At 42.9% G+C, this 15237-nt stretch overlaps 1 protein-coding gene across 3 annotated transcripts in view; it reads left to right on the top strand.

Annotated features, from left to right (window-relative positions):
• The window catches only part of MID1 (midline 1), a 388602-nt gene that overhangs the window by 260278 nt on the left and 113087 nt on the right, over window positions 1-15237 (top strand). For all 3 annotated transcript variants that reach the window (XM_075539462.1, XM_075539463.1, XM_075539464.1), the window contains one exon: window positions 2973-3688. In XM_075539462.1, coding sequence (XP_075395577.1) covers window positions 3029-3688 — 660 coding nt within the window. In that variant the 5' untranslated portion in view covers window positions 2973-3028. The remainder of the gene's footprint in view (window positions 1-2972; window positions 3689-15237) is intronic.

Here is a 15237-nt window from a genome sequence, read left to right as displayed (position 1 = left end):
CATGCCCACCTCAGGGACGGCCATGATTTCAGCAGCCAGGTCCACGCAGAGAGAACAGGAGGAGGAGAGGGGAGAGAGTCCTTTATTTCTGACCAAGGTTTATATATACTTAGGGGTGTGTAAGACCCCTTGATTACAGGTAACCACGTAATCACAGGAAGGGACTGTATAATATGCATCACAGGAAGGGGATGAGCTAGGGGTGTACACGTAATAGAAATGTGACCAGATGGGCAGATCCTAGACTCAAGATGGCAGCCTCACCTTGGTTGTCCTTGATTTGGCTGGGTCTATTCTGAGCTCTCCTTCCGGGAAGCAATCCACTGTCCTTATCAGCCCGGTGTGAGCTCCACCTCAGGTGGGATAGACAATAGTCTGATTGCTCTATGAGGCGGAATGCCTTCAGGGAGAATATTTCTCAACAGCAGACAACTTGGGGAAAAACCTTTCAGTATCTCACAGTCATCTTTTCTCGGAATTTTTGGCTGAATGGCTGATAGACAGACAATAGGCTTGGGGTGGTGAGCGTGGGCAGAAGCCAGGAAGCCAGTTAGCAAAGGCTTGTGAGACAAAAATCCAGGTGAGAGATGTTCTGTCTTGGCCAGTGTACATGGAGGAGGGGCAGTGAGTTTGCTCAAAGTCGACCTTCTCAAACCAGTGCAGTGCCTGGCATGGAGCAGTCATCCCTTGATTGAGGTCCCAGAGGCGTGCACCACTGACTCCCCACTAGGGATTCGGATTCTGGGATGCTGGCTCCTTGTTTTACCTGAAAACAAACTGACCAAAAAGCCAATTGTGTTTCCTTTCATCTACATCCATGCTTCTGAAGGGCAGTGAGAAGATATTTCCATTTAGCACCCATTCCCTTTTAATGTAATTAGCCAAAGCACTGCTTATAAATTGCCGTTGTTAGCTGTGTTCCAATCCATACACCATAGAAGGAAAGTTTGGAATTGGTTGATGGGAATCGTAGGGTTTCCTTAGGCTGATTGTTGGAAGAAGATGGTCAGGCCTTTCTTCCTCATTTATTTTAGTCTGGAAGTTCTGCTGAAAGCTGTTCTGCATCCTAGAAACACATAGACCTTCACTAATTGACAGTGAATGGCTACATATGTGAGGTGCATTGGCTGGGAATTCAACCACCACTCTCCCTGATGATCAAGTAAAACCTTTCCATTGCTTCCCCGCATCGATAGGAAAAATTGGAAGGGTCCAAGTGTGGGGTGTTCCGTTTCTTATAGCAGCAGGCTTGGGGTTTGCAGGGCAGGTTGTAGAAAGATGAATGAGCTCTCATATTTCAAACTGCAGCTAGTGTATGGTTGAAGGGTTGTTTTTAATGTCAGACTTCTGAGAAATCAGAAGCTCTTTAATTTTTAACAGGCCTGGAGCATACTTTTGACTTAACGACCAGCGACCCTTCAGTGGGTAGCCAGATGAGCATCAGTTTAAAGAAAGCACCACGTGATCATTGGATAGGAGGCTGTTTCACAGAGGATCAGGGTATTATAGAAATCACTAATCTTGCAGATAACTGGGAAGTGTGAATACAAAAAGGCGGCTTGTCAGGATCACTCAACACAGCTTTGGACATGAGGTGGGCTCATAAATCCAGCTGAGAAAACCCCCTGGGGCGTGATGCAAGTTTGTGTCCATTTTTGGAATGGCCCTGTTCACCCACAGCTTGCCCATCCCCAGCCTGTTAGCGCAGATCTTGGCTAATGGGCTTGAAAGAGCGACAGTTCAAAGGGGCTTGGTTCCCAGTCCTGCTAATGAGCAGGAGACCTCTTCACCCCGATTCCCACAGAACCGGGATTCTGTGGGATGTTTGCGCCTGCCCATTTGCAAGGGTGGGCCAGTCAGTTCACAAAACCTGCCAGGGCTGTATGCTTAGGGGAGCAGGCAGCTGGCTCCCACCAGGGGGGCAGTGTGGAGGCAAGCAACAAAGCTGGTGGAGGTCATGCCCGGGCCACTGTGTGAGGCTGGACCTCCTGCCACCCTGGCCTGTTGGCTAGCAGCAGTGACCAGCCTTTGACTGGAGTGCAGGCCCCTTGGAAGCCTCCTTAGGGCGGTGCAGGCTACTTAAACCTGCTTTCGCAACTGTCATTGCTCACCATGAGAACCCTGGTTCTGATGACTTCCGATCATTAGACTTCATCATTCTAATAAACACAGTCACTGGTACCTAAGTGAGCCAGATATTCTCTGCGCTTCCTCCTGCCGACCCTAATCCTACCCCTGGAATAAACAGAAGAGTGACAAACACATATTAGAAAGAATACTAACCCTCTTTGTGAACATTGGTGTTTTTCTTTCCCCTTGACACTCACTGTATTTTGGAAACTGACAACATGCCACATGTGTTACCGCTTCCCCGGCGGTGCCTGAATTGCGTCGCATGTGCACTTCATGCTTGTTTACACATTGTGCTGCTCTAACGGGTGGGGGTGTACCTACCGATGGATGAGCCTACCACATGTCTTTGAATCATACGTGTGAAAATGACTGATGCGTCAGTAGCTTGGTTGAATAGATGTTTACCATAATCAGGAACCTATAGTTCATCACTGAGTGTTTTTCCATTTTTATTTTCAAATTCAAGTCAAATCTGGAGGTCACACAGTAAGATTCTTGTGACTGGGTACAAATGATGGAAATGGCGGGTTTGAGATCATGCCAGTTTGGAGTAAGCCCTCTTAAAAAATACAATGGCAACGACAACAACATGAAGGTTTTCAGTTCCTTAAACTTGGAGAAAATATGAGTTGCTTGTGCCGGTGTGTGTAGTTCCCCTCCACCCCCCACCCCCCACCTCATGTTCCTGATGACCAGAACGAGAATGACCTGGAATGCACACCAGGCCCCCCTCCCGGGACTGGCGGTGGGAGGGATTCATAGAGGCAGGCCAAGCTGACACCCCGCCCCCCCACGGCTGATCCTCGAGTGCCTAATCAGACCTTCTGTTCTGTTTCCAGATAGCTGATCAGCTTCCGGGGATCTTGCTGATGACACAGGAGAGTTTCGCTTGAAGATGGAAACACTGGAGTCGGAACTGACCTGCCCTATCTGCCTGGAGCTCTTTGAGGACCCTCTCCTGCTGCCCTGCGCACACAGCCTCTGCTTCAACTGTGCCCACCGCATCCTGGTGTCACACTGTGCCACCAACGAGCCTGTGGAGTCCATCACCGCCTTCCAGTGCCCCACCTGCCGGCATGTCATCACCCTCAGCCAGCGAGGTCTAGACGGGCTCAAGCGCAACGTCACTCTGCAGAACATCATCGACAGATTCCAGAAGGCATCTGTGAGCGGCCCCAACTCCCCCAGTGAGACCCGCCGCGAGCGGGCTTTTGACGGCAACACCATGACCTCCGCGGAGAAGGTTCTCTGCCAGTTCTGTGACCAGGAGCCTGCCCAGGACGCTGTGAAGACCTGTGTCACTTGCGAAGTGTCCTACTGTGACGAGTGCCTGAAAGCCACTCACCCAAACAAGAAGCCCTTTACCGGCCATCGTCTGATTGAGCCCATTCCCGACTCCCACCTGCGGGGGCTAATGTGCCTGGAGCATGAGGAGGAGAAGGTGAACATGTATTGTGTGACCGATGACCAGCTGATCTGTGCCTTGTGTAAACTGGTCGGGCGGCACCGGGATCATCAAGTGGCAGCTTTGAGTGAGCGCTACGACAAATTGAAGGTTAGTCCGACCCGCCCTTAAACCCAAACCCTTTTGTGCCAACAGATGGCATGGGAACCCAAAGGGATAGCTACATGGCAGGTGAAGCTTTGCCCTTCACCTCTGTTACCTGCTTCGTTGTAGCATGTTCCTGGCAGCCTGCAAACGTGACACAATAAGGCTATCTTGTAAAAGCGTACTGCTGCTTGTAATTGTAGCGTTGTTAAAAGGTGAGGGCCAAGTCTGAAAATCTGGATTCATTTCAAGCCTGGCTCTGCTTTTCTTGAGGGGAGGGGGGTAGCGGTGGGGTGGGAGTGGAGGCGGAGAGAGAGAGAGGGAATGAGAATGAACAGAAAGGATGGCGGATAAAATCTACTTTGAGAATTTGTTTTCCCCACTCCGCAGGGAAAATGAATTCTCCTCACCTTGTACCTGTATCTAGTTACTGCACAAATGAAAGCACAGAAGGAGGACTCTCTGTAGCCAAAGCGGGGCTTTAGAAAACAGGGGGCTTCTGCCTTGTGTAAACGATACTCGCTCTTGGGGAACGAAGGTCTTCGGCCGGCTCAGGTTTCACGAAAGAATTTCTTTCCATGTAGTCTCTTTATCCAGGAGTGGTACAAGCAGGGCCACTTGAACTTCACTGTTAACGGGACATTGTTAACCCAACTCCAACCTGGGGTATAATAATTAATATGATTGTATGTCAAATTAACAAAACCACTGTCTAAATAGGGAGTGAATGCATCAGGGAAGAACTAATAAGTCCCGTTGCCACCTGGCGGAGCAACCTCAGGTGGCTGTGGGTGTAATTATTAGAGACTCAGCTGAGAGAGCCTGCCTCCGAGAGCAAGAGACCGTGTTCACTAGCTAATGTTAGATCATGGAACACCAATTAAACGGAAAGGAAGTGTAAATTAAGAGCTTTAAATAAATATACACCAGGGCCCTTCCTCGCAGGAAAAATACACACCAGGTTCTTGAGCAAACAATGAATCACATGGACAATTGTCACCTTGTACAAATGGTTGCTGTCCTTCCTCCTGCACACTAATGGGGGGCTGTTTTTGCCAGGACCACGTCATTTATTTTGGGAAGTGGGATCAATCGAGCCCATGTGGGATTGAGCTTGGAGATTCTGCGTTGTGTTGAGGGACACTGATGTGCTGAAAGTGCATCCCTGCTTCTAAATGTCCCTCGTGGGGAACAAAAGCAACTCCTGCACAGCACAGCTCACTGCAAGAAAGTGTCCAGAGCGTGACGGGCAGGTCCCTCTGCAAAGGAGGAAGAGGAGCACAGTACCAAGGCCTAACTGATACACACAGATGCTGACTGCTTTTGTGGAGTACTGTGCGGTAGTTGTTCCAGAACGTACCACTGAAGTTCATAATAGCAAGGGCAATGCTTGGATGAGTCCTTTCTCTAAAACGTACACTTCAGAAATGGAAATGGCGTGGTTGTGTGTGTAGAAACCAAAGTAAATCCTTGTTGTTTTGTCCTTTATCTTTCTTGGGAGTTGGAGTATTCAGGCTGCTTAATGGGGAGGTGTTTGTTTTCTGTTTCTCCCAAACAAAACTAAAAACCCATGCCACATCTCCCCATTCCCTTCTTTATCAAAAAACTGCCCCGTTGATTGGGTTTCCACTGCCTTCTATAGCCTGTTCACATAATGATACTTGGGGACTCAAAATCCCCAGGCTGGAGAGTCCAGACTGGGAGTCAAGTTCTATTCATTACTTGTGTAATGTCACAGGGGAGTTATTAATTATTTAAAGAACATCCCCAAATTTATGGAGAGATACTGTCTTGGTCTTGCCCAATGTTGGGATGCTAGCACAACCTCTTCAATTAAACCCCACGTTCTTGTTGAAGCAAGCCCAGGGAGGTAGCCGCCTTTGCTGCTGACAAGTAACGCTGCCAGAAATGAAGGCATACAAACCATCCAATACAGCCGCACGCTTTTGCAGCCATTCAACGAAATGTACTGATGGACATTCAAACAAGTGACATCCTGGCAGAAAGTGTTTGCATCAAAACATGTGATTTATGTCAGAGATGCTTTTTAAAAAAAACAACCCAAAAAATCTATGATGCTTGGGCTTCTCTACTATTTCATGCTCACATTTTTGTGAACATAGGGACCTCCTCGCTATGTGACTGTGATTTCTTGTTATTGTGACATTGAGTTTTGAAGGAAGCACTATCTTACCAAGGAAGTCTATTTTTGTTAATGATTGCTCTGATAAAAATTGCATTCGGTATGAATATGTTTCTGAGGCTCTGCCATCTTGTGTAGATACAGATTTGAGATGACGTAGGACACAAATAGAGCATGAAGAAACTTGAGGTTGTTTTCATCAGTAAGACGGCAGATGTGTCTTAATTTATTTGCATGTGTAAGGACCCAGGTGTCTCCCATTCCAAACCTTTTTTGTCCTTTAGTTAGGAAAAGTCCATTATATGAAGAGGGGAATTTTGTAACGCTTTTGGCTCATAATTATGTCTTGCAGCAAGACGGAGCTTCGGGCCACATTTTTTATTCATATAGATTTCAGCAAAATGTGCTTATTTTTATAATAATGGGGCTACACTTTTTAGACATCACAGCCCCCCCCAGTATAAGAGAGAAATAAAGTACATAAAAAATGACACCATGTAGAATTCATGCTGATCAAATCACCCACCTGATCTGAAATGACGTCTTGTCAGAAATATAATGCGTCTGCAGGCTCTGCAAAGGGAAGCATTTATGAAATACTGAAGCAAAGGAAAAGTGAACTCGCATTTCCTGGAAAATATTTTAACCACAAATCAAAAAGTTTGCCTACCAAATGCTAACATCTCTAAAGGAGCATCTCACAATACAGGCCGTGTTTTACATAACTTTAAAGAGTTTCCAGAAGCTTCTCTCAGTCCAGCAAACATGGATTAAACGTTTGCTGAGCCACGTACCATATTCTTATTGTGAGGCGCTGTCAATGCTTCATGGCGATCTTCGTGGCGACACAATAAAATTCTGAGCAGTCCTGCACCCTCCTCACAGTTGTTGCTGTATTGGAGGTTCTGTTGCAGCCACTGTGTCAATCCAGGTGGTGGAGGACTCCTTTTTTCATTGTCTTTCTACTTTACAAAGCATGATGCCCTTCCCTGGGAATTTGCCCAAATTCCCATATGTGAGATGAAGGCTCCCCATCCTTCTTTCTGAGGATCTTCTGGCTGTACTTTATGTAAGACAAATGTGTTCATTCTCAGTTTGTGGTCTATTCAATATTCTTTGCCAGCACCACAGTTCAAAGGCATCAGATCTTCTTTGGCCTGCCTTATTCATCATCCAGCTTGTGCGTACAGATGAAGTCATAGAAAATACCCTGGCTTCAGTCAGGAGCACCCTAGTCTAGTCTTCACTGTAACATCTTTGCTTTTTAAAACCTTAAAGACGTCTTTTTGTTGTTGTTGCATATTTTATGTTTTTACTTTTGTAATATTTTTCAAAAAGACCAAATAGTACTGATGAAAGGTGACACAAGGGAGTTTTATGGAAAATAAACTATTCTATATCCCGATTACCGTGGTTATTATACAAATCCACACATGCAATAAAATTCATGGATCTGCACACAAAATAAATCCTAATTTTATGATATGATAATTTCAATAAAATTCTTGTGTGCATTAGAGAGTATTAGGATAAAAATCTAGTCACTATAAATTAATTGTCTTTAGGGTCTCTTTGCAAAGATAATGTTAAGCAAAAGTTAATTTCTATAATATTTACTACGATTTATCTTTTTACTTCTTGAATTTACATTTTTCTGTACATTAGCATAAAATAAAGAAGTCTTTTGTAGCAGATTTTCCCAATACACTAAATCGTTAGATTTCTCAGTTGCAACTTCCATGGGTGTTGGTTACAGATCTGAGAGAAAATCAACCCTTGACAGTTTCAATGTTTTCTCCATTTATCATGATGGTACTTATCCATCCAGTTGAGAGGATTTTTCTTTTCTTGATGTTGACTGGAGACTATGGTTCCTGATCTCCATCAATTACTGTTTCAATCCCTCTTCACTTTTAACAAGCAAGGTTGTGTCACTTGTATATCTCAAATCGTTAGTGAGCCTTCCTCCCATCCTGATACTACATTCTTTCTCGTATCCTCCAGCTTCTTGGATAATTTGCTGAGCACACAGATCGAATCAGCATGGTGAAAGGATACAACCCAGGCACACACTTTTCCTGATTTTAAACCATGCAGTTTCCCCCTGTTCTTTTCAAAACGACTGCCTCTTGGTCTATAGATAGTTTCCTTATGAGCACAATTAAGTATTCTAGAATTCCCATTCTTTACAAGGCTATCCCTAATTCTTATTCTTCACACAGTTGAATGCCTGTCAGCCAAGATCTGTCTGATATTAGCAGTGATGTCCCTCATTCCACATCCATTTCTGAACCCCGCTTGAATCTCTGGAAGTTCCTTGTTCATGTAATGCTATAATCCTTTTTGAATTATCTTCAGCAAAATTTTACGTACGTGTGGTATTCATGGTATTCTTCCACAGTTTCGGCGTTCCATTGGGTCACTCTTCTCTGGGCACAAATATGGATCTCTTCCAGTTGGTTTGCTTGGCAGTCGTCTTCCAAGTTTTTCGGCACAGGCTGTTTTCTAGAGAAATAACAAGGTTGTTCTTCCCTTTTGGTCTTCTAACGCCAGATATTGCACAGTTTGTTATGCAATCTAATACTTTTTTGCATAAAGTGTTATGCAAAATAAGACTTTATGTTGTCTTTTTGAGCCGTACTTTGAAATCTCTGTTTAACTCTTCATGATTTCTTCCAAATGCTTTGGCTGTTAGTACATGAGCAAGTTTAAGAGTCTCTTCTGCCATCCCTTTTCTTTTCTTTCTAACTTTTCTATGACCCTATGTTTTCTTCCTGTGCCTTGAGATCATCACACAACTCATCTGGTTTTCAGTCATGAGGGTTCTGGGCATCAGATCTAGTCTTGAAATGGCCTCTAAATTCATGTGGAGTGCGCTCAAAGGAATACTTTGGCTCTCATGGCCTTGTTTTCCTGTTCTTCACCTCCAGCTTCAATTTGCATCTGAGCAGGTGATGGCCTGTTCCATACTCAGTCCTAGGTCTGGCTCGGACTGATATTGAGCTTCTCCACTGTGCGTTTTCTTTTCTTTTTCTATCCATTGTTTCTTTGCACAGATGTAGTCAATTTGGGTTCTGTGTATTCCATGTGGAGAAGTCCATGTATATGAGTATAGTTACTGTGTATATTGTTGAAAATGACTAAGTTGTTGGTCTTCCAACATTCTTTTACATGATCACCCCAGTGTAATTTCCATGACCAAGGCCACATTTTCCAACTACTGATCTTTCTTCCAACCATCACACTCCAATCACCAGCAATTATAAATGCATCTTGATTTCATGTTTAACCAATGTCAGACTATAGAAGTTGGCAAAAATATTCAATTTCTTCATCTTTGGCACGAGTGGTTGGCATATAAATTTGAACAATAATTATATTATTAACTGGTCTTCCTTATAGTGACATGGCTATTTATCCTATACTGACAACACTGGGCTACAAGATGGATTTTGAAATGTTCGTTTTTATGATGGATCTATTATTATACCTCTTCACTTTAGTTTTCCTATCAGGGTAGATCAATTTCTGATTCAAAATTGCAATTTTATTAGACTTGTACTTTGTATAGTCCATGTTGTGCGTATTTGTAGACATGTATAGCTTCTCATTTTGAGTCATGCCACGTCAGCAAATGAAGCTCTCAAAAGCTCCATCGTGAAGCTTGACTCTACTTTGAGGAGCCAACTCTTCCCCAGGCAGATTGTGAGTGCCTTCCAACTGGAGCCGCTCATCTTCTTTTGGAACTATATCAGACCGCAGACAATGTTCTGCTATCCATAGATTTTCAGTGGCCTTTCCTCCCCGCCCTCCCCCCACCCCCCACCAACCAAACCAAACCAGTGAAATAGCTAACTCGTACCTACTGGTCTGTTTTACTACAGAAAATCCAGTGAAATCTGCCCACGCTGGGTGAACCCTACTGGTATTTCAAATAACAGTGTCATAGCTTCCAGCATGACACCAACACCCAAGCCACTACCTTGTAACAAACTGGCAGGTTCGGAATGTACATGACACGGGACTGAATTTAATAGAATCCAGTCTCCAGGTTTAACGGAATCACAATATCTGAATTCCTTGTCCAGAGTAGGTAGGAGCTCTTTTGTCCCCCTCTTTTTACACCTATAAAAATATACAATCTGAGACAAATGACCTTTCCTTGCCCTTTAATTTTAACACAGTCTCCTTCCAGTTAGCTCAAGCTGAAGGACCAAACTACTGTTTTGCTCTTCTGACTTGAAAGCTTGGCCAAAGCAACTTTATTTCTATAATGAGTGCTTTAATGGATCCTCCTGTGATAATTTGTAAAATAATTTGATAAAGCAGCCCGCTGAAACTCAACCTTCTTATATACTCCTTATCATCTGAAAGTAAAGACATGGAATATAACCCTTGGGTTTTAATTTATAGAGTGGTGGGTTTTATAATTGTGAGTCTCATGCTATATTTTTATTTGCAACCAGGAGTTAGAAAGAGAACTAGATGCCTTTTCTTCTTCTTTTTTAAATCATGGGGGTTTTTTGGGGGAAAATATTCACAGTCACAATGCAAGTTCTAGTGAGAAGGTACCTGTGTGTATGCCTATACATACAAACACACACACATGCCCATATATACATACATATACACATGTGTGGCATACATCTATTTATTTTAATATTACACAGTTGCTGAAACTGATTATAAGGAAGCAATTTCAAGAGACTGGCATTTTCATCAGGGATAGTTCCTTTTTGCCCCCAAACAAAAGCCTTACATTATTTATTGTTACACTTTTGATGTGGAAGCATAAAAACCAAGCAAGAAACTAGATTATTTGCCAATACAAGTTCAATTGATCAGATGAAGGGAAAAGTCTTAATGCATGACAGACCACTAGTGAGCCTGGGCCAATGGGGCCGTGGGTGTCATCCCTCAGGGGGCTTCTTGCAGATCCAGCTTGGTTCTTTTCCAATATCTTCTCTTGAAGCTGTACCTGATCTTATTATGGGTTTTCATTGGAATCTCATGGGGAAATGGCTGATTCTGCTTCTGGTTCTTGTCCAGGAAGCTCTTGATCCTGAAAGTCTCATGAGACGACATTGTGAAGTTGGAAAACCACCACACCCAGGATGGTGGGGAAACTGAGAGCAGGAATATTTTATTCTGAAGGCAAAGATGTCAAAAAAAATACAGCAAAAATAAATATATTCCCATTCCCCGCAAAATCTTTTTTTTCTTTTCCCTGAATGTTTGGTAGAATTCTCTTTTGGATTTAGCTTAACTTCTGTGGGACCATTTTAAACAACTAATTTGACTTACTTCATGGTTATAAAACATGTAGAGTTCCTATTTCTTCTAAATCCTTTTTAGTTTTCCAGGAATTTTTCTGTCTTTTCTGTTTTTTTTTCTGTTTTTTTTTTTTAACAATTTATTGGGGCTCATACAATTCTTATCACAGTTAATACATATACATACTTCTGGGGTTTTTTTTCACTCTATGTCATACCTAATGAATTATGTTTCATATTGTCCCACAACTTTATAGTTTGTTTCTCTTTTTAATGATGCCCTTTCATCCCCAGGGAGAAAGGCAAGACTTTCTACTCTCGTCGTAAAGAGTCGCAGTCTGGGAAACCCACAGGGACAGTTCTACCCTGTCCTACAGGGTCCCTATGAGTCAGAATCGACTCAGTGGCTGTGGGTTTGGTTGGTGTTAGGTTGGGTTTTCATCCCCAGTGTCTTTTCTGTGCTTGTTCTCTCTCCCTCTCTCTCTCTCTAATACATTTAGTACATTTATTCTATTTTTTATTGGCACGACCAAGATCAGGCTTTTCACTAGGTTGTTCTCAGGATCAAAACTTAATTCTGCGTCTGTTGTTTCCTAAGTTTTTAAGATGGTTGCTTCATTCATTCATTTTAAATTCTTTTCTTTTCTTTTTCATATAGTATAAAATTCACTCCAAATTTCTTTTTCTTAGCCACCTCTTCCAAGTTTGTTGTTAGTGTTTTAAAATATTATCATCGGTTCTAAGTGTTTTCTAATTGTTATTACTGTTTTTCTTGACCCATAGATTATCTAGAAGTGTCTTTTTAGAGTTCTAAACTTATTTCTGCTATTCATTTCTAGATTTGAGGACCCAGTCCATACTAGGCCTATTGCATACTAAATTCTTGGCAATGTTCCATATGGGCTTGAAACACATTACTGGATGTAGCATCTACATTACCCATTAGCTTGTTTGCTGCCTGTTCAAATCTTCCATAAATTTTCTGATTTTTTACTTGGTCTGATCATTCAGTTACTAGAGGATACACATCATTTATGTCCAAGTTTTCATAGTCCTGTCATTCCTCTTGCATTATGACTTTTAGAAATATGTACATTCATATTCCACAACCTTATCTCTTTTTGGTGGTTCAACTTTTTAATCTATTAGTGCTATTTTCTTATCTATAAAAAACAAAAGACTAAGCTCACTGCCAAGGAGTTGATCCTGATTCATAGTGACCTTATAGGACAGGGTAGAACTGCCCCTATGAGTTTCTGAGACTCTAATTCTTACCCTAGTTGTAAACCCCTTTTCCTCCTGAGGAAAAGATAGTGGTTTCAAACTGCTGAACTTGTGGTTATCAGCCCAGTGTGTAAACACTACACTACTAAAGCTCTTGTTATCTTTAGTGATGATCTGTTCTCATAAAGTCTATTTTGGCAGATCTTATCATTGCTATCTATTTCCAGGACAGGGTTTAGGAGTATTAGTATTTACCAAGTATATGAGCCTGTTCTTTGAGTCTGTGCCCTTTTATTTTTAGATATGTCTCTAGATATCAAGTAGTTCTTTTTGGGGGGGGGTTGTTAATTTGTTTTTAATCTATTCTGACAAATTTTCTTTTTTAACTGGATCGTAGAATCCATTTTTATTGCTTGTGAACATAGATACATCTGGGGTTTTTCAGTCAATATTTTTTGCCAGCATCTATCTATCTATCTATCTATCTATCTATCTATCTATCTATCTATCTATCTATCTATCTATCTAGCCACCTCTTCCTTGCCTTCTCCAACTCATGGCGAACCCATGTGTGTCAGAATAAAACGGTGCTTCACATGGTTCTCAGTGACTGATTTTTCTCATAAGTGCGTTTTCTCATCAGATGTGCCTCGGTGTGGACTCAAGCTTCCAATCTGTTGCTTAGCAGCTGAGCTTAGTGTTAACACTTTGTACCCCTAGGCCCTCCCTTCTCAAACTAGCTCACAATAATTTCAAATCCAAGTCTGATCTACAATGTCGATCTATCATACGACTTTCCCCCATTTCCTTCATGTCTTCGAAAGGGCTTCTAAATTGCCTTGGTGATGTAGCACTTCACCCAAACCCACTGCAACCCTGCCTGTGCCGATTCCACAGGAACAGATCTTCAGTCTGCAATATCGATTGCCAACTCTTTGTAAAATACATTAAAGCTCTACTTTTGGTTTGCCAGTTTGGTGAGAAAATATTATAAAGATAGTTAAAAGAAAGAGAGAGTTTTCACAGTAAGTTCAAGGCCGTACCTGCCCCTGCTCCTCCTCAACCTGCAGAGAGGAATGTATTGTATCTTGGAGATTTATGATTAGTCGGATCGTTTTCTTGGTAGGCTCAGAGAGTTCCGGAAAATGCACAGACAAGTACACAAGGCACCTCTTAGTCATGTGGCTGTGTAAACAAATGTAATTCTTGGGCCCGTGGCTTAACCTTCCTGTGCTATGTGACTTGTCTGCAAAATAGAACTCACAATGTACTTACTTGCGCAGAAAGTTGGAAGAACGGAATCAAGTGTCACTTGAAAACACTTAGCAGCTTGCCAGGCACAGAGGACGCCTGCAATCTGTGTTAAGACAGCTGCTATGAACTTGGGGGCGGGAGTATAGAATAGCATCGTGCTTAAGTGCGTGGACTTGGCACATTCTTTTGTAATTACTGCTGGTATTGTGTGTGTGTGTGTGTGCGCGCGCACGCACGCGAGTAGAAAGGGTGTATGTGGTTGCTTCCATGGATGTTGTTCGGGTTTTCTGAAGCACCTGGCCGGGGACAGAGGCACAGCAGTGAATGAACACTTGTTGATGGACTTGTGCCAAATTGATGGTTTGGGTGACAGTTTCGGAATTCAGAGAAGGAATGGATGACTCTGGTCTTGAGTAGACAAGAAGTGTTGCTTCAGGGAGGTGGGATTTAAACTGCCTTAACAGACTGGTGGCTTATCCATCAAAGAAGAGCGAGGCCTCCGTGTGAGGGAGGCCAGCACAGACCTGTCGGCAGGAATGGGCAAGATGATGGCTTCGCGAATCAAAACAAAGCTGGCTTGAATGCAGGCTGCTGGTTGAGGGACCAGAAAAGATAACGTTGGAGAAGTCACTATGGGGAAAGATTCTGGAAGTCTTTGAATGCCAGATAAGGATCTGGGGCACAGTTATTCTTTGTACAGTGTCAATGAATTACACTTTTTGAGAGAAGAAATGGTGTCCTGTCTATTGTGTGAAGGAAAAGTCATGTGAGGATGTCAGAAAGATTAGCGTGTCTGTATCCATGGAAGAAATAGAAGGGGGAAGAAGTCTTCATGCTAGTTTGGGTTTCTGTGGTCTCTGTAATTGACAAAGTGACTTGTGGCATAGGTCAAAACACATCATCCTGTCAGCAGAAATACATAGAACTGTGAGATTCAAACTCTTGACTTGAAGCCTAAGAATAACCTGGAAGTGTGGCTACTGATTGACTCTTTGATCCAAATGCGAGCCTTTTCCAACCTTCTGGGTATATTGTTTGCAGGTGACAAGGTCCATTGGCCATGAGGTGACTTAAGTTTTCCAGCTTTTTGATTCTCTTTCAAGAGGATACCATTAAAAAATATCGGCCAACTGAGAGCCTCCAGATGAGCCCCTTCTCTAGACGAGGACCTTAAGGTGGAGAGGTCCCCGAACTTGGCTCTGGTGACCTAGCCAGATAGTGACATTGAACAAGAACTAGGCCACGGCCCCCTCGTCTGTGACTGCCTGCTTCAAGTGTCCAGTCATTTCTGAGGCCTCTTTTCATTCTTTGGGGGTTAATATATAGTTATCTCAAAAACTCCTCGCCTGGCTGCAGATCCCACAAATGGGTGTTGGATGAAGCCTTATCAAGTGATGAGGCATGACTTTGGGATGGTGCATCCTGAGCCACCCCCCAAACTACTGTGAAGTAATCCACATCTGGGCATCTTTTAGAGTTGAGCACGGTTTAGACTTCATGCTGGAATTAGATTCCCATTGATAGACCCAGAAGACCTGGGGACTGCAGAGTAAAGGATGTTTGGACAGAGATGCCCATGGGGAAACAGACTGAAATTGCTCCTTGAATAGTCTCATCATTTCCCTCTTAGGATTCTTTAGGAAAATGATTTTATTTTATTT

This window comes from Tenrec ecaudatus, chromosome X (genome assembly GCF_050624435.1).
Source record: "Tenrec ecaudatus isolate mTenEca1 chromosome X, mTenEca1.hap1, whole genome shotgun sequence".
Taxonomy (NCBI): domain Eukaryota; kingdom Metazoa; phylum Chordata; class Mammalia; order Afrosoricida; family Tenrecidae; genus Tenrec; species Tenrec ecaudatus.
The sequence above is the reverse complement of the archived record's forward strand: the minus strand, read 5'-3'. Positions and strand labels throughout refer to the sequence as shown.